Source organism: Chionomys nivalis, chromosome 2 (genome assembly GCF_950005125.1).
Source record: "Chionomys nivalis chromosome 2, mChiNiv1.1, whole genome shotgun sequence".
NCBI classification, from domain to species: domain Eukaryota; kingdom Metazoa; phylum Chordata; class Mammalia; order Rodentia; family Cricetidae; genus Chionomys; species Chionomys nivalis.
The window spans coordinates 82242806-82268295 of NC_080087.1; the positions used below are offsets into that span (position 1 = coordinate 82242806).

General features: G+C 51.8%; 3 protein-coding genes across 3 annotated transcripts; 1 reads left to right on the forward strand and 2 right to left on the reverse strand.

Moving 5' to 3' along the window:
* Positions 1-3482: 3482 nt before the first annotated feature.
* On the reverse strand, positions 3483-7277 carry Zfp36 (ZFP36 ring finger protein). Its single transcript, XM_057761894.1, has 2 exons — positions 5802-7277; positions 3483-5167 (listed from the first exon to the last, which is right to left on the reverse strand). Exons 1-2 carry the CDS (start codon positions 5841-5843, stop codon positions 4235-4237), a joined length of 975 nt encoding a protein of 324 aa, XP_057617877.1. The 5' UTR covers positions 5844-7277; the 3' UTR covers positions 3483-4234.
* A 6406-nt stretch (positions 7278-13683) lies between these two features.
* Positions 13684-18866, reverse strand: Med29 (mediator complex subunit 29). The gene is made up of 4 exons (XM_057762863.1): positions 18604-18866; positions 17792-17850; positions 17568-17652; positions 13684-13976 (listed from the first exon to the last, which is right to left on the reverse strand). Exons 1-4 carry the CDS (start codon positions 18814-18816, stop codon positions 13734-13736), a joined length of 600 nt encoding a protein of 199 aa, XP_057618846.1. The 5' UTR covers positions 18817-18866; the 3' UTR covers positions 13684-13733.
* Positions 18867-19063: 197 nt separating this feature from the next.
* Positions 19064-25460, forward strand: Paf1 (PAF1 homolog, Paf1/RNA polymerase II complex component). The gene is made up of 14 exons (XM_057755283.1): positions 19064-19421; positions 19764-19793; positions 20627-20719; positions 20986-21107; positions 21193-21259; positions 21333-21434; positions 21519-21624; positions 21698-21766; positions 21851-21954; positions 22179-22295; positions 22379-22507; positions 24530-24635; positions 24734-24824; positions 24900-25460. The coding sequence occupies exons 1-14, from the start codon at positions 19375-19377 to the stop codon at positions 25322-25324; spliced, it is 1608 nt and encodes a 535-aa protein (XP_057611266.1). The 5' UTR covers positions 19064-19374; the 3' UTR covers positions 25325-25460.
* Positions 25461-25490: the final 30 nt, after the last annotated feature.

A 25490-nucleotide genomic window follows, 5' to 3' on the forward strand; every position in this document is an offset into this window, starting at 1 on the left:
TACAAGAGATCCTCTTGCTTCTGCCTCCTGAGTGCTGGAATTAAAGGTGTGCGCCACCATGCTCGGAACCTACAGCATTTTTGAAGAATGAACATTATTTCCATGTGAATTTTTTGCAATGGTTGATTGGAACAGCCCCAAAGGTGCAGTTTCCATTCTGGTCACCAGGGGGCAATATAGCCCCTCATTAGATGGCCTGGGCATCAAATGGAATCTAAATCTCAGGTCCTAGCGATGGATGGTTTCAACAGGTTTTGCCTCTTTTCGAATATTTCTTTTTCAGGTTTCTAAATCAATTTTTTAAAACACATACTAAACACTCATTAGGTACTGTTCTTCCTGTCCCTGAAGACTTGTCTTTTTACCAAAGAGATTGCTACAAATCTATGAATTAAGTACATATTTTGACTTTTACCATGTTGCCCAAAGTGGCCTCAAACTCCTGTCTCCATCACCATCTGCGAGTGTGAGTCTATTTTTAGATTAAGTAGTGATAAATATGGAGCAAGTAGAGCAGGATGGGACGGGCACTGTCACAGGAGCCAGTGATCCTTTTGTTTTGATTTTGTTTTTGTTTCTTGAGACAGGTTTTCTTTGTGTAGCCTTGGCTGTCCTGGAACTTGAACTCAAGAGGTCTGCCTGCCCCTGCTCCCGAGTACTGAGATTAAAGGCATGCACCACCAGTGCTTGGCTCCTAGTTTTGTTTTATGTGTATGGGTGTTTTGTTTGCATGTTTGCACCATGTTGCATACTTGATGCCCCAGGAGACCGGAGAGGGAATGGTAGATTCCCCTGAACTTGAGTTACAGAGGGTTGTGAGCCATGTGGTGCAGGGAATCAAACCAGATCCTCTGTCTGAGCAGTGTTCTTACGTTGATCCATCTCTCCAGCCCCAGGGAAGATCTTTAAACAGACACCTGGAGGAGGGGAATGAGTCGAGGGAACACTAGGGAGCCGTTCCAGCTAACACCCTAGGGCTGAAGATCAGTGCAAGGAGAGAGGTGTGTTTGTGTGAGCGCGCGTGAGACGCGGATCCAGGCTGTGGTGAGGTTTAGGACTTTGACTCTTGGTGATTTTACTCCGGTGTTGTAACAAACTTCCCTGCTCTCCTAGGGGAAAGCAGCTAGGGGTGGGGGTGGAGCACAAAGAGCAGTTACTTTGAGACCTGGGTAGGAGCAAGGTAGCTTTCGATGAGGGGCTCTGGGAGCTGGAGTGAATTGTGGATGAGGGCGGGGTGTCCAAGACAGATCTGACCGTCTAACCAATGGGCTTGTGTCATGATTCGTTTAAAAAATATTTGTTTTTGCCGGGCGGTAGGAGCCCGTCCCTTTAATCCCAGCACTCATGAAGATCTCAGTGAGTTCGAGGCCAGCCTGGTCTCCAGAGTTCCAAGACAACCAGCTACACATAGAGACCCTGTCTCAAAACAAATCGTTTTTTTGTTTTGTTTTGTTTTTCGAGACAGGGTTTCTCTGTGGCTTTGGAGTCTGTCCTGGAACTAGCTCTGTAGACCAGGCTGGTCTCGAACTCACAGAGATCCGCCTGCCTCTGCCTCCCAAGTGCTGGGTTTAAAGGCTTGCGCCACCATCGCCCGGCTTAAAACAAATCGTTTTTATTTTATGCATAGGAGCGCTTTCCCTGCATGCAACTAAGTACACTGCCAGCCAAGGAGGCTTTGCGGACGCTAAGTAGGCACTCTGCTACATCCTCAGCTCATAGCGTCTGTCTGTTAAGAACAAGAGGCTGTTATTTTGGGGGGGCAGTGGGTAGCGGGGAGACGAGTGCCAGGGCGGTAGCTGTGTGGTTCTTCTAGTGTCCATCCACCCCCCTCTCTCAAATGTCTGGCACTGCTTGAACTCATTCCCTCGACCTTCCCGACGCCTCTGGGTCTTGGAGTTTCTGTTTCCCTCTCCCAACCCTGTTCCACATACCAGGGCCTGAGACTTTCCCACAAGTGAGGCATTTCCTGGAAGAGAAGACCAAAGGTCAGTAGAATGGAGTGAAAGACAGGCAGGGCTTGGGGAGAGAAGAGCGAGGTTAAGGGTACGGTTAGCGGAGGAAGGACAAAAGAACGGAGAGGGGAGCAACTCGGAAGCAGAGGGCCCGGCAGACATTGCTACTGCGTGAGCCTGTCTGAAAAGCAAGTCCAATAAAGTCCTAGGGTCTGAGAGACGGAGGGAAAGTAGGGAGGAGCATAACAGTAGGTGGGAGGAGTTAGGGAGAAGAAGAAAGAAAAGAGGAATGAAGGGGTGGAGGCTGAGGTGGTGGTGGGGAGCGGAGGAGAAAAGGAGGGGCTGAGTGCAGGCCCTGACGCGGGCAGCTTCCGGGCGCGGCCCGCCCAGCTAGGGCTGGCCGTCGCCGCGGTCTCTTGCCTTGTATGGTCGGAGGACGCGGCTGCCCTATCTGCGAGCTGAAGCAGACGAAGCTCCGGAAATGCCAGATTGCGATCGGACCCAAGGTTCTGGGGTCTGCAGATGCTAGAGGGCCGCGACCCCAACAGTGTTTGCACTCCCAATTTGTCAAGTCCCGGAACCCGAGAGTCCTAATAGAGCCCGGAATCCTCGCACTTCTTTAAAATCCCTACCCCAAACCTGGAGGGAGCGTGTCTACAGTCCTAAACATTCATGAGATTAAGGCAGGAGGGAGGATTACCAAAGAGTTACAGGCCGCTCGGGGCTCAGAAGGAGACCCAAGGCTTCCCTTCTTTCCCGGCATAAATAAATAAATAAGTTCCATAAAGAGGCGGGTAAGAGGGCTCAGCAAGTAAAGGCGCTTGCTGCTAAGCTGGAAGATCTGGTTCTATCCCCGGGACCCACTTTGTGGAAGAGAACGGATTCCTGTAGGTTTGTGTCCTGACCTCCACACTAGTTCGCGCACGAGCGCTCACACGTACACACGCAAAACGTTAAAAAATAAAGCCGGGCGTGGTGGCTTGCGCTTGTTATCCCAGCATTTCAGAGGCTGAGGCAGGAGGTTGCCGAGTTCAGGCCAGATTGAGCTAGAATCGACTTTGTTTCAAAACAAACAATAAACTAAACTAAAAAAAAAAAGTCCTCTGTCAAGAATTTGAAGTCCACCCCCGCTCTCTTCGCCGGGAGCAGGGTCTCCTAGGACCCGGCTTCGGGGTGACCCCCTGCCCCGGCTCGCGTTCCGGCACATTCCGTCCTCTCCGCCCCGCCCCACCCCGCCCTCCACCCTTGGCCCCGTGGGGACGGAAACATCCCGTCCCTGCCTGAGCCGGGTCAAGAGCCGGAGGGACAGGCCTGGAGCGCCCCCAACGCCGGGAGAACTAGCTCTCCTTGTTCCTAGTGGGTGACCTCATCTCACCACGCCCCCTCAGGTGAACAACCGAGCTGGTAACGTCATTTCCTGCCAGGTAAGCGCCACCAGGCAGCACATCTCCCTAGCAAGTGTCCATCAGTTCATGTACCATCCCATGGCTGTAGGCCGTAGCAAAAAACAAACAAAAAACAAATTCCATCTCAGCTCACACTCAAGATTTTATTTAAAAATTCCAAAAATCCACAAAAATAGACCTGTAAGGTAACAATATATTACTTAATATATTATAGTATACTTTATACAGTATCCATTTTAATATTACAAAAAGGGAAACGAAGTAGACGACCCAATATATATAAATACTATAAAATCTTATTACAATAAATAAAGTCGTCATAAATAAAGGGTCCACTGGTTGGGTAAGGGATTTGGCAATGGCTTTGGCTATTTTCTTTCGGAGGGAAATTTGAGCACCAGGATTCTCCCTCAGGGGAGGATTCAACCACCAGACACTGAACGTGGAACCTCGGGGTCTAGTAAAAACTGGGATGGGGTTGTGGGAGCCAGCTCTTCACAGCACTTTCCGATTCCAGGAAACCAGAGTTGGGGAGGGGCCGGTGCACACCTAGATAACTCCGCAACTGGGAAGCTAAGGATTTACTAGAGTTCAAGGACAGCCAGGGCCACACACCAGTGCCTCTCTCAGAAACAACCCAAGACCAACTGTCAACTATGTCCCTCAAATACGCTACATCTTAGGGATCCTGGGAAGCAATCCAAACACTGAGCTTGCGAACTAGGGACCTGCCCCAGCGCAGCACCAGGGGAGGGTTAATGCTTTCTGGAATGTCAGGGAGGAGGCACTTACTAATTTAGGAGGATCCCTAGGTCCCCACAGCAATAAGCGCCACCCTCCTTGAGATCTAGCTGATCCATACTGGGTAGGCATTTGTCACTCAGAGACGGAGATGCGATTGAAGATGGGGAGACGCCTTGGGGGTGCAGGGGGCGGGGGAGGCCCAAACACCCCAGCCTCAAAGACGGGTGAGTCTGACCCACCCAGGCTGCTACCGCTGCTGGCATAATCATCAGGATCGGATCCCAGGGAGTGTGCAGACGGGCTCCGAGCCAGGCCACCCAAGGGCCCCCAGATGGTGCTAGGGGTAGACCTTCGGCAGGAGGGGCAACAGGCTGGAATAGGGTCTCTTCGAGTCACAGGGGTCCCGGGGGCAGCAGAGAAGGCAGAGGGGGAAAGCGGAAGGTCCCCAGGTGGTGGTGGGGAGCTGGAGGGCGAGAAGGAGCTTGAGGACAGGGAAGGGTCGGGAAAGCCAGGTGGTGGTGGTGAGGTTCTGCGGCCTGAGGGCAAGCCTGAGAAGCTGATGCTTTGGCGAAGCACGTGGGGCTGGCCCGGAGCAGCCAGGTCCTCGTTGGGGTTGTGGATGAAGTGGCATCGAGAGCCATAGGGACAACGGCCCTGGAGGTAGAACTTGTGGCAGAGTTCCGTTTTGTACTTGGGATGGCGATTGGCCTGGCGCAATTCACCCAGGCCGTGGGCAAACTGGCACTTAGCCCCGTATCGACAACGCCCGCTCTCTGAGTAGGTCCGACAGAGCTCAGTCTTGTATCGAGAGGAGGTGGTGGGAGTTGCAGTAGGCGAAGTAGGTGAGGGTGACAGTTCAGGGCCCGGGCGGGGAGCCAAGGGTGCGAAACCAGGGGGTGGGGGTACCCAACCACAGCTTCGGCCCTCCACCAGGCTGGTGGAGCGGCCAGTCAGGCGAGAAGTGACCCCAGACGGGACGGAGTCAGATGAGTTTATGCTCCAAAGTGCTGAGGGCTCAGTCCCTCCGTGGTCGGATGAGAGGTCAGGGTTCAGCGACAGGAGGCTCTGAGAGAGGAATAGGGTTGTTGGTTAGGCCACCAGAAAAGGTAAGGTGACGACGCCCCGCCCCAGTTGTAAAGAGCTTCACAAGCTTGCCATTCCGGTTTGTGGGTTCTCGGCCTGAGCCCCACCCGGATCACACAGACTCCAGGGAGAACCTGATTTGAGTGTTTCAACATGACGGAAGCTAACCCAGAAGGATTTAGGAAGCCCAGTGTCCCCAACAGAACATGAGACGGGACCCCCAAACCAGAGCACACCCCCCTGTACCCCAATTTTGGGCCTTTAGACCTCCCCGGATATGACCCATGGTCGCTCCCGTTTCACAACTTGGAGGAACAGGCCAAAGCCGACCCAGGCCAGATCTCTCTAGAACTCTGACCGAGTCAACTTCCCCCCCAACCCTACACCCCCTAGGGTGCCAAACCGCGCCAGAGGCAGCGAAAGGAACCAGGCAGGTGTGGGGCAGCTTCCGCCCCGAGCCAGTGACAGCAGTGCGCCAGCTTTCCGTCCCCGGGGGCCCGTCGGTATCCCTTCCTCACTTCCAGCCAGTTAGGGCTGGTCTGAGAAGAAAGGCGGGAGTCCACGGCCTAAGTTTGGGGTGCCGGGGACCCGGGAGTGCCCTCTAGCCTATACTCACCTCATAGATGGCAGAGAGATCCATGGTGGCGCGAATGGCCATGGAGAGAAGACCGAAAGTCGGGCCGCAAAGTCTGGCTGTGGCCCGCAGCGAGAGCTTTGCCTTTTATAGATCTTTCCGCCTGGGCGTGGCCAAGGGAGCTTCCCGGACGCGCCCCCGCGGCGTAGCCCCGCCCGCCGGGTTCTAGGCCCCTTCCGCCCCTCTGCTGGTTATTTTGCTGAATGTGCCTGAACTTGGCTGGCGGGCAACCCCAGCCCCTCTCAGGAGGTAGTCTAAGACTGACAGGTGGTGATGGTAGTGGGGCGTCTGAGTAGTTTTCAAAGGTTGAAGACAGTCGGGAAGGGAACTGGGGCAGAAGTGGGGGCAGGGCTCCAGGGACAATTGACAAGGGCAGAGACTGAGAAGAGGGCGTGTGCGTGTGAGACACACGGGGGCGGGGAGAGACAAACTGGAAGAGACAGAGATTGCCAGAAGCCGAGAGAAAAACAAAGAGACGGAGTGAGAGACACACGCAAGTTAGGCCAGCTGGTTTAGGACTGTGGTTCCAGCCACTCAGGGAGGCTGAGGCAGGAGACTAGTAAAATTCAAGGCCTGGCTGGACTACGGAGTGAACAATGAATTTTAGGTCAGCTTGGGTAAACTTAGTGAGAGCTTCGTCTTAAAAAGTAAAAAGGGTCAGCCAGGCGGTGGTGGCGCACGCCTTTAATCCCAGCACTTGGGTGGCAGAGACAGGCAGATCTCGTGAGTTTGAGGCTAGTCTGGCTTACAGAGCTAGTGCCAGGACAGCCAGGGCTACCCAGAGAAACCTTGTCTCGAAAAAACAAACAAAAAACAAGAAGTAAAAAGGGTCAGGCGGTAGTAGTACACGTCTTTAAAACCAGTTTAATCCCAGCACTCCCGGAGGCCAAGGCAGGTGGGTCTCTGGAGTTCAAGGTTAGTCTGGTCAACTGACTTCCAGGATAACCGGGGCTAAGCAGAGAAAAACCCTGTTTCAAAACAAACCCCTCCCCCCCCCCGGGGGGGAGCCAGTGGCGCGTGGCTGTAATCAGGACACTTCAGAGGTGGCAGAAACAAGAGAAGGCGTCAGTGCCAGTCCCAGCTATCGATCAAGGTCCAGGTCCTATTTCTAAAAAGAGAGAAACTACTGAGGTAGGGGCGGGAATAAAAAGATGGCTCGGTGCTAGAGCGGTTTCTTGGCACTCCTTGGCTTCAGTCCCTATTACAGAAAGGAAAACAAAGAGGCTGGAGAGACGCTAGGGAGAGGGTGTTGGGGGAACAAAGGTAAAGAGGAAGTGGGTTACAGAAAGATAAAAAGCAACGGTGAAATAAAAACTAAAACCTCCAGGCGCAGAACCAATGAGGCTGGACAGGGCCCCTTTCCACAGTTGCGCTTTCAATTGTTAAGAGCTTTCGTTCCCGAAAACTCAAGGTTGGAATAGCTTGAGTCTTTTATTAGGGAGGAAGTTCGCCTCCATTGAAAAGGGTGGGGGGCACTGGGCACCTTCAAAGTTGAATGGGTCTCTTGTAATGTAAGCAGTCTTAACTAAAGTTTAAATTCTCTCGAGGAGCCGGGCGGTGGTGGCGCACGCCTTTAATCCCAGCACTCGGGAGGCAGAGGCAGGCGGATCTCTGTGAGTTCGAGACCAGCCTGGTCTACAAGAGCTAGTTCCAGGACAGGCTCCAAAACCACAGAGAAACCCTGTCTCGAAAAACCAAAAAAAAAAAAAAAAAAAAATTCTCTCGAGGATCGTTCTCTACCAGATCTGTAAGGTTTTTGTTTTTCAGCAGGACCTCCTGGCTGGCCTGGAACTCGGGATCTTCTGGTCCCCACCACCCAAGTAGTGTTAGGATTAGAAGTATGCCCAGCCGCCACATCCAAGTTTTAAAAAAGTGTTTCTTCAAGGGTATCTCCGGTGAAAAAGTGTGTTTGGGTACGGAGGTTATCATTGCCAGAAGTGTAATTACAATGTTGGGAAGTTCTTGCACGGTGCGTTGCGCACTTGTATTGAGGTGGGGAGATTCTGCCAGGCTTCTCACTGGTTTGCTTCAACGGAGCCCGGGGGGGGGGGGGGGGGGAATCCCTGGTGCAGCGCTTTCTGGGGCCAAGGGGCCTTCCTGGGCTGGTCCCGTGAGCTGGGAGGGCCCTAGGCTGCTGTGGCACGGTTGCGGCCTCCCGCTCGCCCGTGACTCACTCGCTTAGGGCGGCGGGGGGGGGGGGGGGGCTTCCTGGAAGCCGTGACGAGGGCGCTCAGCCCGGACGCTTGGGTTCCTCTCCTGTAACCAGGGCTCCAGTCTGTTGTAAACAGTCTCGAGGACAACGGGAAAAGAAGGGAAGGAGGGGCCGAAAAAACTTGCCTCCCGCCCAGTTTACAAATCCCTGAGCCAGCCGATTTTAAGACCAAGTGTAGGGAAAGAGGGTTGGGGTGGGGCATGCTGGGGTTTTCGGAGGCCAGCTGGGTCTGGTTCATGGAGAAGTAATTCCAGTTTCGATTCCCTGGAGACTGGGAGCTTTTGCCATCCCTGACTCAACTTGGACCCCTCCTCTATCTGCTGAGTCACTGGGACGAAAGCCTGGCCGCCTGGGTCTTGGCTACTCTCCAAAGGGTGCTGGGGTGGGGGGCAGAGGTGTAAGAATGACGATCCTCTGAAAATCATGACTTTATAAGCAGTAGGACTCACGAAGTGAGACGTCTTTATCTTAGAATACCGGGTCAGGTGCTCGGCTCTTCCCTGTTCCACCACCCCTCTCTTCGCTTGGCCAGGGATCCAGACACAGGTGATCTTAAGTGGGGCATGGCCTCCTTCAGACCCAGGCATCCAGGCCTCACTCATTCTCCCTTAGAACCCTGGCCCTCCTCCTCAAACCTAGTTCCCCCTCACACTTGAGATCCAGGCCCCAGCCCTTATTCTCTGGAAATAAAGGTCCTGTCCAACTCCCACTTGGGTGCCCTCATCCCAGCAGGAAGTTCATGGCCTGACTCCTCCCTGCTCCCCACGTAGCCAGCGGGGAAAATCCGCGGCCCTGGTAGTGGCCGGGAATCCCCTCTGGAATGACGGTGGGGAAGGGGGATGGCCAAGGTCTTGTGAGGCACTCGGCCACGTCCTGTGCGCGCTGGGGTGAGGGCTGGGGGAGCGAAAGGGGTGGAAACCAGAGAGGCTAAAAATACAGCAAGCACTTCCGGCCGAGGTGAAGGGGGGAGGAGAACTCAGAGCTGAGTTTCCAGAAAAACAAGCGGGGACAGGAAACCTGGGGGTGTGAGAGCCGGTGGGCCGGCGGGTAGGCGGGCTAGGGCCCACTTACTCCTGGCACGTGTGGGCCTGTCGTGATTGCCTGTGAGTGTGGTCTAGGCAGGGTGTTGCAGAGGAACAGCCAATATGCCAGCCTCCAGTGGGAGGGAGGTGTGCTTGCTACATGTGTGTTGTGGGGAGTCTTAAAGTTTCTAGGTAAGCAATTGGGGGTTTAGGTGCGGGCGACAAGTCTGTGTGTGTGACCTGTGCTTAAGGCCCCCATAGAACAGGATTCTGTAAAAAAAAAAAAAAAAAAATGTGAAGCCACCTGTCTGCCGCTGACTAGACCTTGTGTGCTGCAAGTGGCCTCCGGAGGACTGTCAACTGTAACTCTTGCAGCTGTCTTTGAGGGGCTTCGTGGGAACTTCCACCCCACCCATCTGTGTGTAACGGAACCGCTGTGAGATGTGTGACTTAAGTGTGTCATTCCTAGCAGGTGCCTGGGTGATAGGATTCTGTGTGCAAGACCTTGAAGTAGAGTATGGGCTTTCTGTGGCTCGCTTGGCCCTGTTGTACCATGTATACAAATGGTATTTGTGGATCTGCTCTTATTTGTGGCTGTCTTGGAGGTTGCCTGTTCCTGAGTGTGGTAGACCCGAGTCTGGACATAGTTCCTCTATGGACCAGTCACAAGGCAGTGGAAACCAGTGGACTTTGGTGCCTGACGTAGCAGCAGGCACATGATGGGGCGAGTTGCTGGGGTGCTGGTTGTGTTGTGCTCCTGCGTCTGCCTGTGGGCAGAACAGACGTGCACACACCCGCACCTAGATACTGAGTGTCTGAGCCAATCTTATCTGTCCCCAGCGAATGAGGCTGCTCTGCCACAGAGCTGACTCAGCATGTGATGGGCAAAGTCTCGATGGGTGAGAGATAGCGGGTTAAGTGGTGGTTACAGGGTTCGGTAGTCACGTGGTCAGATGGTTGCTTTAGTACTTGCTCACGGAGCAGGGTCCATGTATGTGGGAGGATGGCCGGTGTGCTAATCCCTACCGGGTGGGGGGGTGGGGAGCGTGCCCATGGTCAGTCAGCCTGCAGATATGAGACGCAAGCCCTGGGACTTGCAGCAGCCCTCCTACCCCTACCTCTCCAGTGCTGAGATTCCAAGCATGAGCCACTTTGGCTGGCTCTGTGGTTTCTCATCTCATACATAGACCCTCCCTGGCGTGGGGTTTTACACAGGCCTGTACAACTTCTCTGTGCCGGTAAGGTCAGGAAAAGGCCCTTTCGTGACCCCATCCAGGCTTCCTCCCCTGTGCTCCCTAAACCTAGCTAAAACTTCTTCACTCTTTGAGAGCACATTCCCGTCAGAGGCTGGCCAGTGCTCTGTGCTTCTCTACACTTTTGCTGGTGGTATCCGTAAGACCTAATACCCTCTCCCCTCCAGTCTGCTGTCACCTGCCTAGCAAGGGTTTCTTTGACAGAGTGCGTATTTCTGCCCAGGCTGGTCTCAAACCATGCTCCTGCCTCAGGCTCTCAAATGCTAGTACAAGTGTAGGCCACTAACGCACTTCTTTTTTATTTTTTTTGTTTTTCGAGACAGGGTTTCTCTGTGGTTTTGGAGCCTGTCCTGGAACTAGCTCCTGTAAACCAGGCTGGTCTCGAACTCACAGAGATCCACCTGCCTCTGCCTCCCGAGTGCTGGGATTAAAGGCGTGCGCCACCACCGCCCGGCCGCACTTCTTTCTTAAACAAGTGTGTGTGAAAGTCAGAAGACAACTTGAGGCAGTTCCTTCCTTCCAACATGCAAGTCCCAGGGACTGGACTGAAGTCACCTAACTTGGTAGCAAACGTGGTTATCCATGGAGCCACCTCAAGGGCCCAGACACCCATCTTTTTTCTCTTTGGAGACAGGATCTCACTTATGTAGCTGTCTGGACTCAAAACCTGCATTGGTCCTCCTGCCTGTTGCTATTACAGGCTTATGTACCATGCTGCATTTTGTTAATCTCTAGGAATAGAGGAATCTTTGCTCACATTGCACAGGGCTGCCATCTTTTTTGAATGGCTATAGCTTGGTGCCCATCTTCTATGGTGTGGGCTTGTGGAATATACACTGTTGCCCCATGGTCTGCTGTCACCTGAGTATGGTTTTAAGCAGTTGGGCCTTGTATCTGATGCTAGATGCCACACCTACCAGCATGTGGTATGTTGACATCAACTCTGTAGGGCTGTACCTGTCTTCCTGTACCACAGACTGCCATGTCTTAGCAAATGTACGGTGTGAGTCTCTGGCTGTAAACTCTCGTGTTCTGCCTTGGACAGGTCAGTGTGTTTTCAGTTGTATGCAAGATCACTACATCCCTGAACCATTTCTAGAAACAAGAAATGGTCTAGGAGATGTATGCTGGGTGCCCAGGTGATCAGTTGATGCATCACTTTGGGAAATAGTTCCAGTTACTAGTTATATGGGACTCTAAGTACCTACCGCTGAGGGCTTGGCTTTTTTCTTTTGGCAGAGATGAAGTTTTAGTATGTAGCCCAGGATAGCTCTGAACTTGCAATTTTCTTGCCTCTACGTCAAGACATTTTGTAAGTGTAGTTAAAGCAAATGATGGTATAGCCCTGTAATCCTAAGAGTTGTGAGCCTGAAGCAGGAGAATCCCAAGTTCAAGACTAGCATGGGCTACATGAGTCCCTGTCTCAAAAAGAATGATGACCTTGGTGGCCTGCATCAGATCTGTAATCATCAGCACGTGTATGGAGAAGAGGGAGGTGAAGACAGGACAATCCCCAGGAAGATCCTCCTGTCTCAAACCAAGAGAGAACTGCCCCATCTAAAGTCTGTCTCTACCTCCACACGAGTGCCCCCCCTTGTATGTACGTACATACACACACACACATGCACAGTGCTTGGGAAGCTGAGGTGGTGGACTGCTGAGTTGGACGGCAGTCTGGACGTATTCTGAGTATGGTCTAGGTGATGGAATGAGACCCCGTCTCCACAACTCCAAATAAAAAGAAATTAGGACTGGGTGGCGGTGTTGCACATCTTTAATCCCAGCACTTGGGAAGTAGAAGCAGGCAGTTCTCTGTGATTTTGAGGCCAGGCTAGTGTACAGAGCAAGTTCCAGGACAGGTATCAAAGCTAGAGAGAGAAACCCTGTCTCGAAAACCCAAAAATAAATAAATAAGTAAAATTTAAAAAGTGAAAAATTAGGCTCAAGATCAATGACCTTAGGTAAGGACCTTTACCCCAGAGACCTGGGGAGATAAAGGGAGTGACTTAACTAGACAAAGGGTGGACTCAGGCTTCCAAGCACTGAAGGGAGGCAGGGAGGAGTGCCTAGGTAGTGTGGTCACACTTGCATCTTGATGGCTTTCCAGCCTTCCCAGTAGGGGAACATGAGTTCCTGTAGATTACAGATGTCCCCAGGGTCTCAGTTTTTGTTGTTGTTGTTTGTTTGTTTGATTTATTTATTTTTCGAGATAGGATTTTGCTGTAGTTTGGGAGCCTGTCCTGGAACTAACTCTTTTTTTTTTTTTTTTTTTTTTTTTTTTTTGGTTTTTCGAGACAGGGTTTCTCTGTGGCTTTGGAGCCTGTCCTGGAACTAGCTCTTGTAGACCAGGCTGGTCTCGAACTCACAGAGATCCGCCTGCCTCTGCCTCCCGAGTGCTGGGATTAAAGGCGTGCGCCACCACCGCCCGGCTGGAACTAACTCTTGTAGATCAGGCTGGCCTCAAACTCAGAGATCCGCCTGCCTCTGCCTCCCAAGTGCTGAGATTTAAAGGTGTGCACCACCTTTAATGGTTTCAGGTTTTTGAGGCCACTGGTTCGTGGCATGGGAAACAGTCTGTCACTCCAGCCTTTCCACTGGCAGCTGGGCCCAGGTTGGTAGCTCTATCTAGCACTTATCCAGGCCTGCAGCCTGTGGATGAACGCCACTCCCCTTGGGAAATGGGGTGCTTGTGGGGTTCTCCCTACCTCCCTCAAGCCCCCTCTCCAGGGCCTGCTTCCCGGAGGAGCTGGGTTCTTCCCCAGAACCCATGATTCATTCCTGCTAGAGCCTTTTCACTTCTGCTTTGGTGCTAAAAATATAGGGACCCAGGAGTCCCTTTGAACAGACCACATATTGCACAATGCTCCCTGCTAGAGCTCTGCTGACGCAGGGTCGAGCTGGGACCTAAACTGCTCGTAGTTGGTGTGTGCTGAGGTCAGGGCCTACATTTCTGCACTTCTCCTTTTCTGGGCCAGGAAGTCCCTTCTCTAGCCCCAGGTAACCCAGCAATTTGGTTCCCCTTACATACTTAGGAGTCACACTTAGGAGTTGGGGTCAAAAGGGGACTGGTAGAGAGAGGCAAGATTGGAGGAAGATGAGTTAAAAACTAGTTCATCCACTGGGATAGACAGAGGAAGATCTAAAGGGCCCGGTCAGTGCCACACCCAGGGCCAGGTGGGAGATGAGGTGAGGGAGCAGGTAGAGTCCCTGACAGAGGTCATCAGTGGCCCGGTGGGGAGGTCCACCCTAGGTCAGGGAGCAGAGTGGGTGGCAGCAGAGGCAAGGCCTGGTCTGTGCGCCTGTAAGCCTTTGCTGCCCCCTGCTGGTTTCAACTACATTGCCCTGGTATGACAAATAAATCAGAAACAGGAACCACCTGTTTTGCCTTAGGCTGCACTTCATTCTCCCTGCCCCTGCCCCCAAGACCTCAGAGACTGCCCCCAGGGCCAGCTGAGGCTGCAGTCGTCTTGCCTGTGACCTTGTTGGCACAGTCCAGCAGGGCAGTGTGAATGTCTTTGGCACAGGTAATCTGGGCTTTGATGACAGCCAGGTACTGAGGGTAGGGTAAGCTGTCTGGTTGCACTGCATCTGGCTTGGTGGCTGTGGGTACCAGTGTCGGAGAGTGCTTGGCACTGTCACAGCTCTGTGAAAGGCATTCGTGGGCCAGGCGCTGTGGGAAGGCAGGAAAGAGAACAACAGCATTGTTTCCAGGGACCTGCAACCCCCACCCTCCCCACCCCTCACTCAATCTGGGGCTAAGCTGACCAGCTCTGGGTCTCCAAGGCCAGTTCTGGTCTTGCCACCCTCTTGCTGGATCACCTAGGACATGGGGCTATGGGATCTCACTGGCACCAAGCTATTAAGTGTTTTGCGGTGGCTTGAGTCACAGACTTGCTATGCAGACAAGGCTGGCCTCAAACTTTTAAACCCGACAACTTTATCCTCCTGAGAGCTAGGATTATGAGTGTACACGACGGGCTAGTGACAGGTGGCTCTACAGGAAAAGACACTTGCTGCCAAGCATGATGAGCTAGGTTCTATTTGCCCAGGATTCACACAGCGGAAGGCAAAAAGAAATCAACTCCCGCAGGGCGTCTTCTGAACTCTGCATGTGCACAAGCACACCCTGCCCACAACAAAATGTAATAATTGAGAAAAAGTTAAAGTGTTGGGCTAGAGAGGTGGTTCAGAGGTTAAGAGCACTGGCTGCTCTTTCAGAGGTCCTGAGTTCAATTCCCAGCAACCATATGGTGACTCACGACCATCTGTAATGAGATCTGGTGCCCTCTTCTGGCCTGCAGGCATACATGCAGGCAGAACCCTACATATAATAAATAATTAAATCTTTAAAAACACAGTGTAACATCATGCCTAATTCCTTAAATGGGTTGAATAGGCGCCTCTCTTGTCTGGTGAGAATGGAACAGGTGTGTGAAATGGTACTGGCGCTACACTGTTTTAAGTCCTAACTGATGAACATTAGCTGCTGTTGTTGTGCCTGTCCTAAACCCCGGGCTTGAGTGCCAGTCCCTGGATGGCACCCGCACCTAGTGGCTAGTGGTTGTCCTTTCCCTTAGGGGCAGCATTCTATCCTGGTTCCCCCCCCCTCAGGTCCCTCCTCTGCACACTGATGGGGCCTGCACCTCTGCTCCTTGCCTCCCACCCTCTCCCCAAACTGCTGCTTCTTGTGAGGCCTTGTTAGAGCAGACTCCCTTGGTAAGAGTAGTCCTCCTAATCCAGCTAAAGTAATTCCATCTTGCAACAAAATTCTGATTAGCTGTTCTCTGTGGCAGACTGCAGTGTCCTTCTCCTAGCTAGACAGTGCTGCTATAGCTAGCAGAAACCCTGATAAGAGCCGGGCTTAGGGTACATGCTATACTCCCAGCCACGGGGAGGTGGATCAGGCCAGCTTGTTTCTTTGTTTCTCCTCTCCCCCTCACACACACACACACACAAAGCTGGGTGGCAAGGGCTGGATTTTGCAGTGGTGAACCTGGGTCATGGTACCCATCCCACCATGTGGCTAATGAGCTCGCATCACCACGCTGGACTTTGAACCTGGCTTCAGTTCTTGTGCCCTTTTTAGGGGGTGAACAGCTCCAGAAATCATCTAACATGCTTCCTAATTTCAACTATAGCTCCAGCTCTCACATGGAAACCCCTTCCCCAGAGTCCAGCAGTTAGATGACCTGGCAAAGCCTTCAAGCTTCTATTTCTTATTTCTATCTGTCCCTCCTCCTTCCTCACAGCACAAACATGACTGTCTCCTTGGGTCTCCCACCTCCAGTTTTAGCTGTTCTTTTTTTGTTTGTTTTTATGAGACAGGGATTCTTTTTTTTTTTTTTTTTTTTTTTTTTTTTTTTGGTTTTTCGAGACAGGGTTTCTCTGTGGTTTTGGAGCCTGTCCTGGAACTAGCTCTTGTAGACCAGGCTGCCTCTGCCTCCCAAGTGCTGGGATTAAAGGCGTGCGCCACCACCGCCGGGCGAGACAGGGATTCTTTGTGTAGCTTTGGAACCTGTCCTGGAACTCACTCTGTAGACCAGGCTGGTCTCAAACTCACAGAGATACACCTGCCTCTGCTAGGATTAAAGGCGTGCGCTACCTCTGCACAGCTTGCACTTGGATTCTATCCAGAGTCTAATGAGACCTAGCCTATACACCTCAGATGAGTCTCCTGACATTCCGAGGGGAACTGACTGGTAAGTGTAGTACTGGGGATTCAATCTACAGCTTTACTTGTGTTAGGTAAACTCAACACTCAGCTACATCACCAATCTTCTTGCTTTTATTTTATTTTATTTTTGGATTTTCGAGACAGGGTTTCTCCGTAGCTTTTGGTTCCTGTCCTGGAACTAGCTCTTGTAGACCAGGCTGACCTCAAACTCACAGAGATCCACCTGCCTCTGCCTCTCGAGTGCTGGGATTAAAGGCATGCGCCACCACCGCCCGGCTGCTTTTATTTTTTTTTTGAAATAGGTTTTGCTCTAGCCCAGGCTAGCCTGGAACTCATGGTAGATCTCCTGCATCAGTCTCTTAACTATTAAGATTACAGACACGAGCCACCATGTCCAGTTCTTTTTCCCTTTAAAGCAAGATCTTACCTACTCACCCAGACGGGTCTTGAATTTTGGCCCTCCTGCTTCAGCCTCTTAAGCATCTGGGAAACTAGGACAACACCAGCAGGCTTGGTCCCTTAGGGGAACTTGTGTGTGTGTTCAAGTGGATGAGGCAGCACGGACAAAGGTCAACCTCATATGTTGTTCCTCAGGACCTGCCCCCTCCCTTTTGGGCAGGATGTTTCACTGCACCCTGGAGCTAGTCAATTAGGCTAGGTTGTTGGCTACTGAGCCTCAAAAGATCAAATTATCTCCACCTCCCAAGCACTGGGATTATAGCATGCACTGCCACGCCCAGCTTTTTATGTGGGTGTTAGGAAGCAAACAGGTCCTTACTGCTAGCATAGCAAACACTTTCCATCTACACTACCTCCCTATATGGTCATGGACCTGGCCTATGCTCCGCACCTGCTTCTCGGCCTGCCCACTCAAGAGTCCTGGGTTTGCCACAAAGCAATCAGCCATGCTCACATCACAGGTCCCCATGCCCTTCTCCCAGCCAGACTGTCAGGTGGAGCTCCCCGGTCCACCAGCAGCCTTCTCTGTCACTCTCCCTACTCCAGGCTTCCACATGCTCCCGAGAGTCCTCGTCCCACACAGGTTCACCACTCTGGTCCAGACTCTTGTCATCACACCCTTGGTCACACCGACCTGTCCCTCTATGGTCTTATATCTGTTACTCCACTGAACTAGAAGGCCTGTGTGGGTAAAAATCAGCTGAAGGACACATGTGTCTCAGAGGAAGAGACGATGGGTGACAGAATGACTGAGGAGTCAGAGCCAGCTGTGGTACTGCATGTCATCTCAACACGCTCAGGATTTGGAGGCAGGAGAATCACTGCTTGTTCTACAGACTAGTGTCAGAAGAGCCTGCAATGATGAGTGGTTTTATCTCAAAACAGCTCAAAAACAAGGTTGTTGCTAGGCAGTGGTGGAACGCACCTTTAAGCTCAGCACTAGGGTGGCAGAGGCCTCTGAGTTCAAGGCCATCCTAGTCTATAGAGCTAGTTCCAGGACAGCCAGGGCTACACAGAAAAACCCTGACTCGAAAAGCCAACTAAACAAACAAACAAACAAACAAACAAAAATGTTCTTGTGGGGAATTAATCAGAGCTTGGTCACAAAACATCTAGAAAGTTCCTTACCAAGCAGAGTTCCAGCTGATCACAGAGAGCGTAGAACTCTTCCAGACACTTGTCAAATCGCTGTATGGGTCCATCACTGCTCTTCCTATGGCCAGGGAGAAAAGGCTGTTTGAGGAATGATTTCCAATCTCTGGGACACCAGCATCAGTGCAGAACTAGAGACCACAGACTGGGGGTGGGGGAGGAGTTTCTAAGGTAGAGGTGGGGAGAGGGGCTTTACTCACTGTCCATTGTCAATGTTAGTGTTCTGAATCAGGTTCTGGGCTGCCACCTTCATCAAAGTCTAGTTTTCAAAAGATAATGAGAGAAAAGTAAGATGTAGGAGGTGATGTTGCCCGAGGAGGAGCTGCACTCTCGAGAGCCTCAGGCCTTCTTTTCAGCTGGTGCCTCCATCCTGATAATACAGACTAAAGCTCATTGCCATCCCCAGAGGAATCTCTGCCGACATTTTCCTAGAGGCCTGCTCTCATTTGGGAACTCTCACCAGTAACTTCCGACATACTCTTTACCAGTCAGCTCTGCTAGAAACGATACGTATGCCGGTTTTCTGCGCAGGACTCAACGATTAGGGCTGTTTCTCCTTCAAACCTCGACAGGATTTCTCTGTGCACCCCCGGCTATCCTGGAACTAAGTCTGTAGACCAGGCTGGCTCTGAACTCAGAGGTCCGCCTGCCTCTGCCTCCTGAGTGCTGGGATTAAAGGCGTGCGCCTCCAAACCCGGCTAAAATTCTGTTCTCTCATTCATTCTCATTTTCTCTTTCTCCACAGTGTCTCGCTATGTGGCCCTGGCTGGCCTGGAACTCGCTCTGTAGACCAGGCTGGCCTCGAACTCAGAGATCCCCCCTGCCTCTGCCTCCCGAGCGATGGGATTAAAACGTGCACCACTACGACCGGCTGGACAGAGCCTCGCTTTGGTCGGGCACAGACACACGGACAACAAGTCTATCTTCGCTTCCCTATCTCTCCTGCAACACCTCGCGCATCTTCTCGATCGCCCTCCAAACCCCGCTCGCTCCCCGCAGTGCAGTTCATCACCTGGAGACTCTCCTTCAGCTGCGGGATGAGCATCTTGTAGCGCTGCACAGGATCGAAGTCCTGTTGCTGCTGCTGCAGGAGCCCGCTTTGGCCGGGTCCCACCAGTTGCGTCGGTTGCGGCTGTTGCTGAGGACCCGGGCCACCGGCAGAACCCGGACCTGACACACCCGCTGCAGAGGAAACCGCCGAAGCCTGCTGCTGGGGCGCAGCCATTTTCCGCAGGTAGAACACCGGATGTACGTCACCAGCGCGTCTGCTCCGGTCTGTCTTCCTCCTCTTCAGTGTGCGGGCTTAGTTCGCTAGTTAGCTCCGCCTCCCATTCAGGGTAGCCAATGAGAGGAGAGGATGTGTGTTCGCCTCTGCCGTCTCAAAACCGAGGCCGAGACTGGGATATCTTTCCACCAATCACAAGAGCGGTTATCGCCTAGCTCCGCCCCTTTGCCTCCAGTTTGCCAATCAGTGCGAGAGACTGACCGCACTCTGTTTCCCCCGCAGGCCTTGCGGCCTGAGGCTACCTGTCCGCTCGTCAGCGTCTCGGTGGCTGTTGGGGCGGCAGCTGCGAGTCCGTGGCCGGCGCTGCCCGCGCTTTTCTTGAGGCTTACGAGGCTCGCCCGAGCCCTTCTCGCCGGTCTACCTCATCCCGCCTTTACCCGCGGAGCCCGGCGCCCACCGGGGCCTGGCCTCAGATCCGGCGCCTCGAAGTCGGCACGCCCCTCCGCGTCGGCCCGCGGCTAGCGAGGACGCGGTCCGCGCCGCCGTCGCCTGGTCGCGATGGCGCCCACCATCCAGACCCAGGCCCAGCGGGAAGATGGCCACAGGTAGGTCTCCTGCCACCTGCAGTTTGCTTTTGTGCTGTGAGCTGCTAGCCGGGGACTAGGCCGAGGGGTGCAGTGTTCACCCCTGACGGAGGGGCGGCCCCTGCTAGGCCTCTGTGGTCACTCCCTGGTTCTCTGCCATCCAGTTCCGGAATTCCACCTTGGGGAGTCTCAGGAAGGGACCTAGTCCTCAGTGCATTTCAGTGAAGCATGCGGGGCTCCGTCCTAAGGGGATCGAGCATCTGCCTTCTTTCACGAAAGCATCACTCCTTTAGAAATTCCGGGAAGCTTCTTTGCACACACCTGTCAAGCCCTTGACATCATTCTCTTTCTCAATCCCCCCAGGCCCAATTCCCACCGGACCTTGCCTGAGAGGTGAGCCCCACTACGTTTTCCTGGAGGGGTGGAACAGGGACGCAGGCAGCATTGGCAGAGTGGTTGGGGGCCTTTTTTTTTTTTTCTTTCGTGCTTTTGAATGTCTCATAAAGTGGCCTAGAATGACCTCAAACTCGCTATCGTGGCCATACCCAGCAGCAGAAACCTAGGTTGTTTTTTTTTTTAAATCGTGGGTACACACACCTAGGCTATGTGCGGCAGTCGAAAGAGTAGTTAGAGGGTCAGTTTTTTCCACACTATAGGTATAGGTCTGAGAGATTAAACTTAGGTCCTCAGGCGTGACAGCAGATGCCTTTACCTGCTGACAGTCTTATCGTGAGGCTGTTTATTGTTTAAAAATTATTATTCCTAATTTTTTCCTTGAGACAGGGTTTGTGTAACTGGAACTCACTCTGTAGACCAGGCTGGCCTCAAACTCAGAGATCTGCCTGCCTCTGCTTCCTGAGTGCTGGGGTTAAAGACCAGCAGCAGCCCAGCAGTTCTTTCTTTCGAGACAGTCTTACTCTATAGTCCTGACTAGCCTGTAACTTGCTGTGTAAACCATCACTAGCCTAAACTCTCAGCCGTCTGCCTGCCTCCCGAGTGCAGGGATTAAAAGCCTGTGCCACCAACTTCAGCTGTTTCTATTACTGCATGTTTTGTGCAACTGCCTACAAAGGCCCAGGTGTCAGATCCCCCTGGATCTGGAGTTACAGGTGGTTGTCAGCAGCCCGGTATGGAACTTGTCTACAGGACAAGTACTCCCTCTTAACTGCTGAGTCACCTCTGCAAGCTTGTGAGACCTAATTTTGAGGCAGCCACTGTTTCCCTAGGTCTGGAGTGGTCTGTCGAGTCAAATACTGCAATAGCCTTCCAGACATCCCATTTGACCCCAAGTTCATCACCTACCCCTTCGACCAGAACAGGTAAGACTGAGCTCAAGGAAGGAAAAACTCCCAAGAAATAGTTCACTGAAGGTAAGGAGTACTTACTGCATCTTCCTCCCTTGTGCCAGCACATAGGAGGTGCTCCATAGATACTAGTAGACAAAGCAGCATGTGATACTCCTCTGAGAAGCTGCCAGTGCTGGAAACATTGAGTTCCTCTCCATAGAGGCTTAGCTTCTAAGAAGGGAGGATGTGGTGGATGAGGGTGGATCAGGAAATTATAATAGGCATGTTTTCCCACCCAGGTTTGTTCAGTATAAAGCAACTTCTTTGGAGAAACAGCACAAACATGACCTTCTAACTGAGCCTGACCTGGGGGTCACCATTGATCTCATCAACCCTGACACCTATCGCATCGATCCCAATGGTGTGTGAGGAAACAGGGAGGGTCTGCTTTAGGCCAGCAAGGGCAGGCCTGGGCATCCCTCACAGTCCTGCCCCTCACTCCCTAGTTCTTCTGGATCCAGCTGATGAGAAGCTTTTGGAAGAGGAGATTCAGGCTCCCACCAGCTCTAAGAGGTAAGGTGATACCATATGGATACTGGGTTGGCTCTGCCAAGCATGGGACCCTGAGGTGCCTGGTCTACTCCAGATCCCAGCAGCACGCGAAGGTGGTGCCATGGATGCGGAAGACAGAGTATATCTCCACTGAGTTCAACAGATATGGCATCTCCAATGAGAAGCCTGAGGTCAAGTAAGTAACAAACAGGTGGTAGGGGAAGCGGGCAAGACTTTAGAGATGTCCAGAGGCCTCTGACAACTTTCTCTTTACTTCTAGGATTGGGGTTTCTGTGAAGCAGCAGTTCACAGAGGAAGAAATATACAAAGACAGGGACAGCCAGATTACAGCTATTGAGAAGACTTTTGAAGATGCCCAGAAATCGGTAATTGGAGGAAAGGGATAAAAGCAAGAGAGCGGCTCAGGTTCTTCCTTTCTCACCCTTTTTGTTCTAACAGATCTCCCAGCATTACAGCAAGCCCCGAGTGACACCAGTGGAGGTCATGCCTGTCTTCCCAGACTTCAAGGTCAGGTTTGGGGTGGGAAGGAAGCAGGGTCAACTTCCTGTGCCTAACCAGTCCATACTAACTTTAGTGTCTTCTATTCCCCAGATGTGGATCAACCCATGTGCTCAGGTCATTTTTGATTCAGACCCAGCCCCTAAGGACACGAGTGGGGCAGCTGCACTAGAGATGATGTCTCAGGCCATGATCAGGTCAGTGGTCTTGCTTTATACCTTGGCCTGCTGCTTGTTGCCTCGCCCCCATTTGGGTGTTTTGAAATGGGGTATGGTATGATCCTGTTGCTCAGGCTGAGCTCCAACTCCTGGCATTCCTCTTGCCTCAGCCTCTGGAAAGGTGAATTTACAGGCATGTCTCACCACACCTAGCTTTGTTACTTCTTTGCCTTTGACCTTTACTTTCTTCTCCCCACAACCAGGGGCATGATGGATGAGGAAGGGAACCAGTTTGTGGCTTATTTTCTACCTGTGGAAGAGACACTGAAGAAACGAAAACGGGACCAGGAGGAGGAGATGGACTATGCACCAGATGATGTGTAAGGGTTAGGTTTTGGATTTCTGAAGTGTGTCCCATTTTCTACTCAGAACAAATGGGGCTGACCCTGTACCCCTTCCACAGGTATGACTACAAGATTGCTCGGGAATACAACTGGAATGTGAAGAACAAGGCCAGTAAGGGCTACGAGGAAAACTACTTCTTCATCTTTCGGGAGGGCGACGGAGTCTACTACAATGAACTGGAGACCAGGTACTCAGCACTGTTTCACTAGTTTGGCCCTGTTGTTTCTTTCTTTCTTTCTTTCTTTCTTTCTTTCTTTCTTTCTTTCTTTTTTTTTTTTTTTGGTTTTTCGAGACAGGGTTTCTCTGTGGTTTTGGAGTCTGTCCTGGAACTAGCTCTTGTAGACCAGGCTGGTCTCAAATTCGGAGATCCAACTGCCTCTGCCTCCTGAGTGCTTGGATTAAGGTGTGCACTACTGCTCTGCTAGCCCTGTGGTTTTTGAGGCCACACAATAACTACTCTGAGGTCATATGTACCTAAGGATTTGCTCTATGTTTGTGTAAGCAGCAGGACCATGCTTATTAATGTGGGCTTGACCTGGTTCTGATACCGTAAACCAGAAAGAAAATCTTCTCATTATACAGGATATAAACATGGTCATTTTTCTCACACATGGTAGGCAAGTCCCCTGATACTGATACATTCCTAGTTTCAACAGTTTTTGTGTGTGATGTGTTTATGTTCATTGAGGGCTGCTATCAGTTGTTTTCCTGTTGCTTTTATTTTGTGTGCATGCATACGGAAATCAGGATAACTTGGGGGAAAGAGTTTTCTCCTTCCGCCATGGCACTTTACCAACCAACCCTTCAGCAGGTTTTAAATGAAATATTAGATACAACTGCAAGAGTGTCACTTCAGAATTCTTTGAAGGGGGCTGGAGAGATGGCTCAGAGGTTAAGAGCACTGCCTGCTCTTCCAAAGGTCCTGGGTTCAATTCCCAGCAACCACATGGTGGCTCACAACCATCTGTAATGGGATCTGGTGCCCTCTTCCAGCCTGCAGGCAGACACACAGACAGAATATTGTATACATAATAAATAAAATATATAAATTCTTTGAGGGCTAAAAGCTAACTTGTCCTGTTGGCTGTGGTTTGAGTTTCTGTTCAGTACAGAGGTGACAGGCTCTGATCCTGGAGTCTAGCTGAAGATGTGAAAACAGATGGGGTAGCTGGGCAGTGGTGGTACACACCTTTAATCTCAGCACTCAGGAGGCAGAGAAAGGCAGATCTCTCTCAGAGTTTGAGGCCAGCCTGGTCTACATAGAGAGTTCCAGGACAGCAAGACTGTTTACAGAAAAACCCTGTCTCGAGGGGGTGGGGGAACGGACAGACACACCAAAACAGGCAGAGTGACAGCACTAAGTGATTATTACAATCCAGCTTCATTATACTGCTGCTATGTTGTTCTTATTTAAAAGCCAGAAACCAAAAATTTGCCATTCCCTTGTTTTTAAGAGTTGGGTAAGGGGCCTTGGGAAATTGCTGGGTCTTCCAGAGGACCCTGGTTCTTAGCCCAGTTCTCACACAGCATCTAACTGCTTGTTAACTCTAGTTGCCAGGAGAATCTGATGCCCTCTTCTGGCTTCTGACAGCACTGCATACAGTACACACATATACATGCAAACAAAACACCATTCACTTAAAAGTATATATATCTTAAAAGAAACCCCTTGAAGTTGGGTAAATCAAATCAGAGACATTAACTGCCCTTAATTCCCATGTACATGCATGTATACTCTGTATTCTGATATGCTCTGGGCCATACATTGATAGGGAACCAGGTATCAAGTGAGACTGGTCCCAAAGATGTTATGTATATTGTTCTGTCTGCAGGCCAGAAGAGGGCATCAGATATCATTACAGATGGTTGTGAGCCACCATGTGATTGCTGGGAATTGAACTCGGGGTCCTCTGGAAGAATAGCCAGTGCTCTTCTGAGCCGTCTCTTCAGCCCCTTAGTGTAGGTTTTTTTTTTTTTTTTTTTTTTTTTTTTTTTTTTTTTTTTTTTTGGTTTTTCGAGACAGGGTTTCTCTGTGGTTTTGGAGCCTGTCCTGGAACTAGCTCTTGTAGACCAGGCTGGTCTCGAACTCACAGAGATCCACCTGCCTCTGCTTCCCGAGTGCTGGGATTAAAGGCGTGCGCCACCACCGCCCGGCTCCTTAGTGTAGTTTTTAACTGACTCTTCCACCTTTTACAATTGTCCACTGCAGGGTCCGTCTTAGTAAGCGTCGGGCCAAGGCTGGGGTTCAGTCAGGTACCAATGCTCTGCTTGTGGTCAAACACCGTGACATGAACGAAAAGGAATTAGAAGCCCAGGTAACAAGCTCTTTTGGCCCAGGACACCCACAGGGAGGCTAGTGGTGGGTGAGGACAGGGTCAGAACATCTTCCATCTTCCCAATTCACTGGTTCCAGGAGGCACGAAAGGCTCAGTTGGAAAACCACGAACCAGAGGAAGAGGAGGAAGAGGAGATGGAGGCTGAAGAGAAAGAAGCTGGGGGCTCAGGTAAAGGACGGGTCACATCCGGGGAGCCCTGGGAGGGTGGGCAATGGGATCTCACCTGTCCCTGCTTCCTTGCAGATGAGGAGCATGAGAAGGGCAGCAGTAGTGAAAAGGAGGGCAGTGAGGATGAGCGCTCTGGCAGCGAGAGTGACCGGGAGGAGGGTGACAGGGATGAGGCAAGTGACAAGAGTGGCAGCGGCGAGGACGAGAGCAGTGAGGATGAAGCTCGTGCTGCTCGGGACAAAGAAGAGATTTTCGGTAGTGATGCTGATTCAGAAGATGATGCTGACTCTGATGATGAGGAGAGAGGGCAGGCCCGTAGGGGCAGTGACAATGACTCTGACAGTGGTAGTGATGGGGGTGACCAGCGGAGCCGCAGCCAGAGTAGGAGCCGCAGCCGCAGCGCCAGCCCTTTCCCCAGTGGCAGTGAGCACTCGGCTCAGGAGGACGGCAGTGAAGCTGCAGCTTCTGATTCCAGTGAGGCTGACAGTGACAGTGACTGAGCCTCAAGGCCTTCAGAGGAGGCCAGCAGAGACACCATTAGGGCAGGGAAGCACTTTTCTAGCTGTCTGTTTTGTGAGCCCTTTGTTCATCCCCCACCCCTCAGTCTTTGCTGTTAATAAAGCTAACTTCTCTTGACTTCACCTCCCAGAGTTTGTGTTCCCCTTC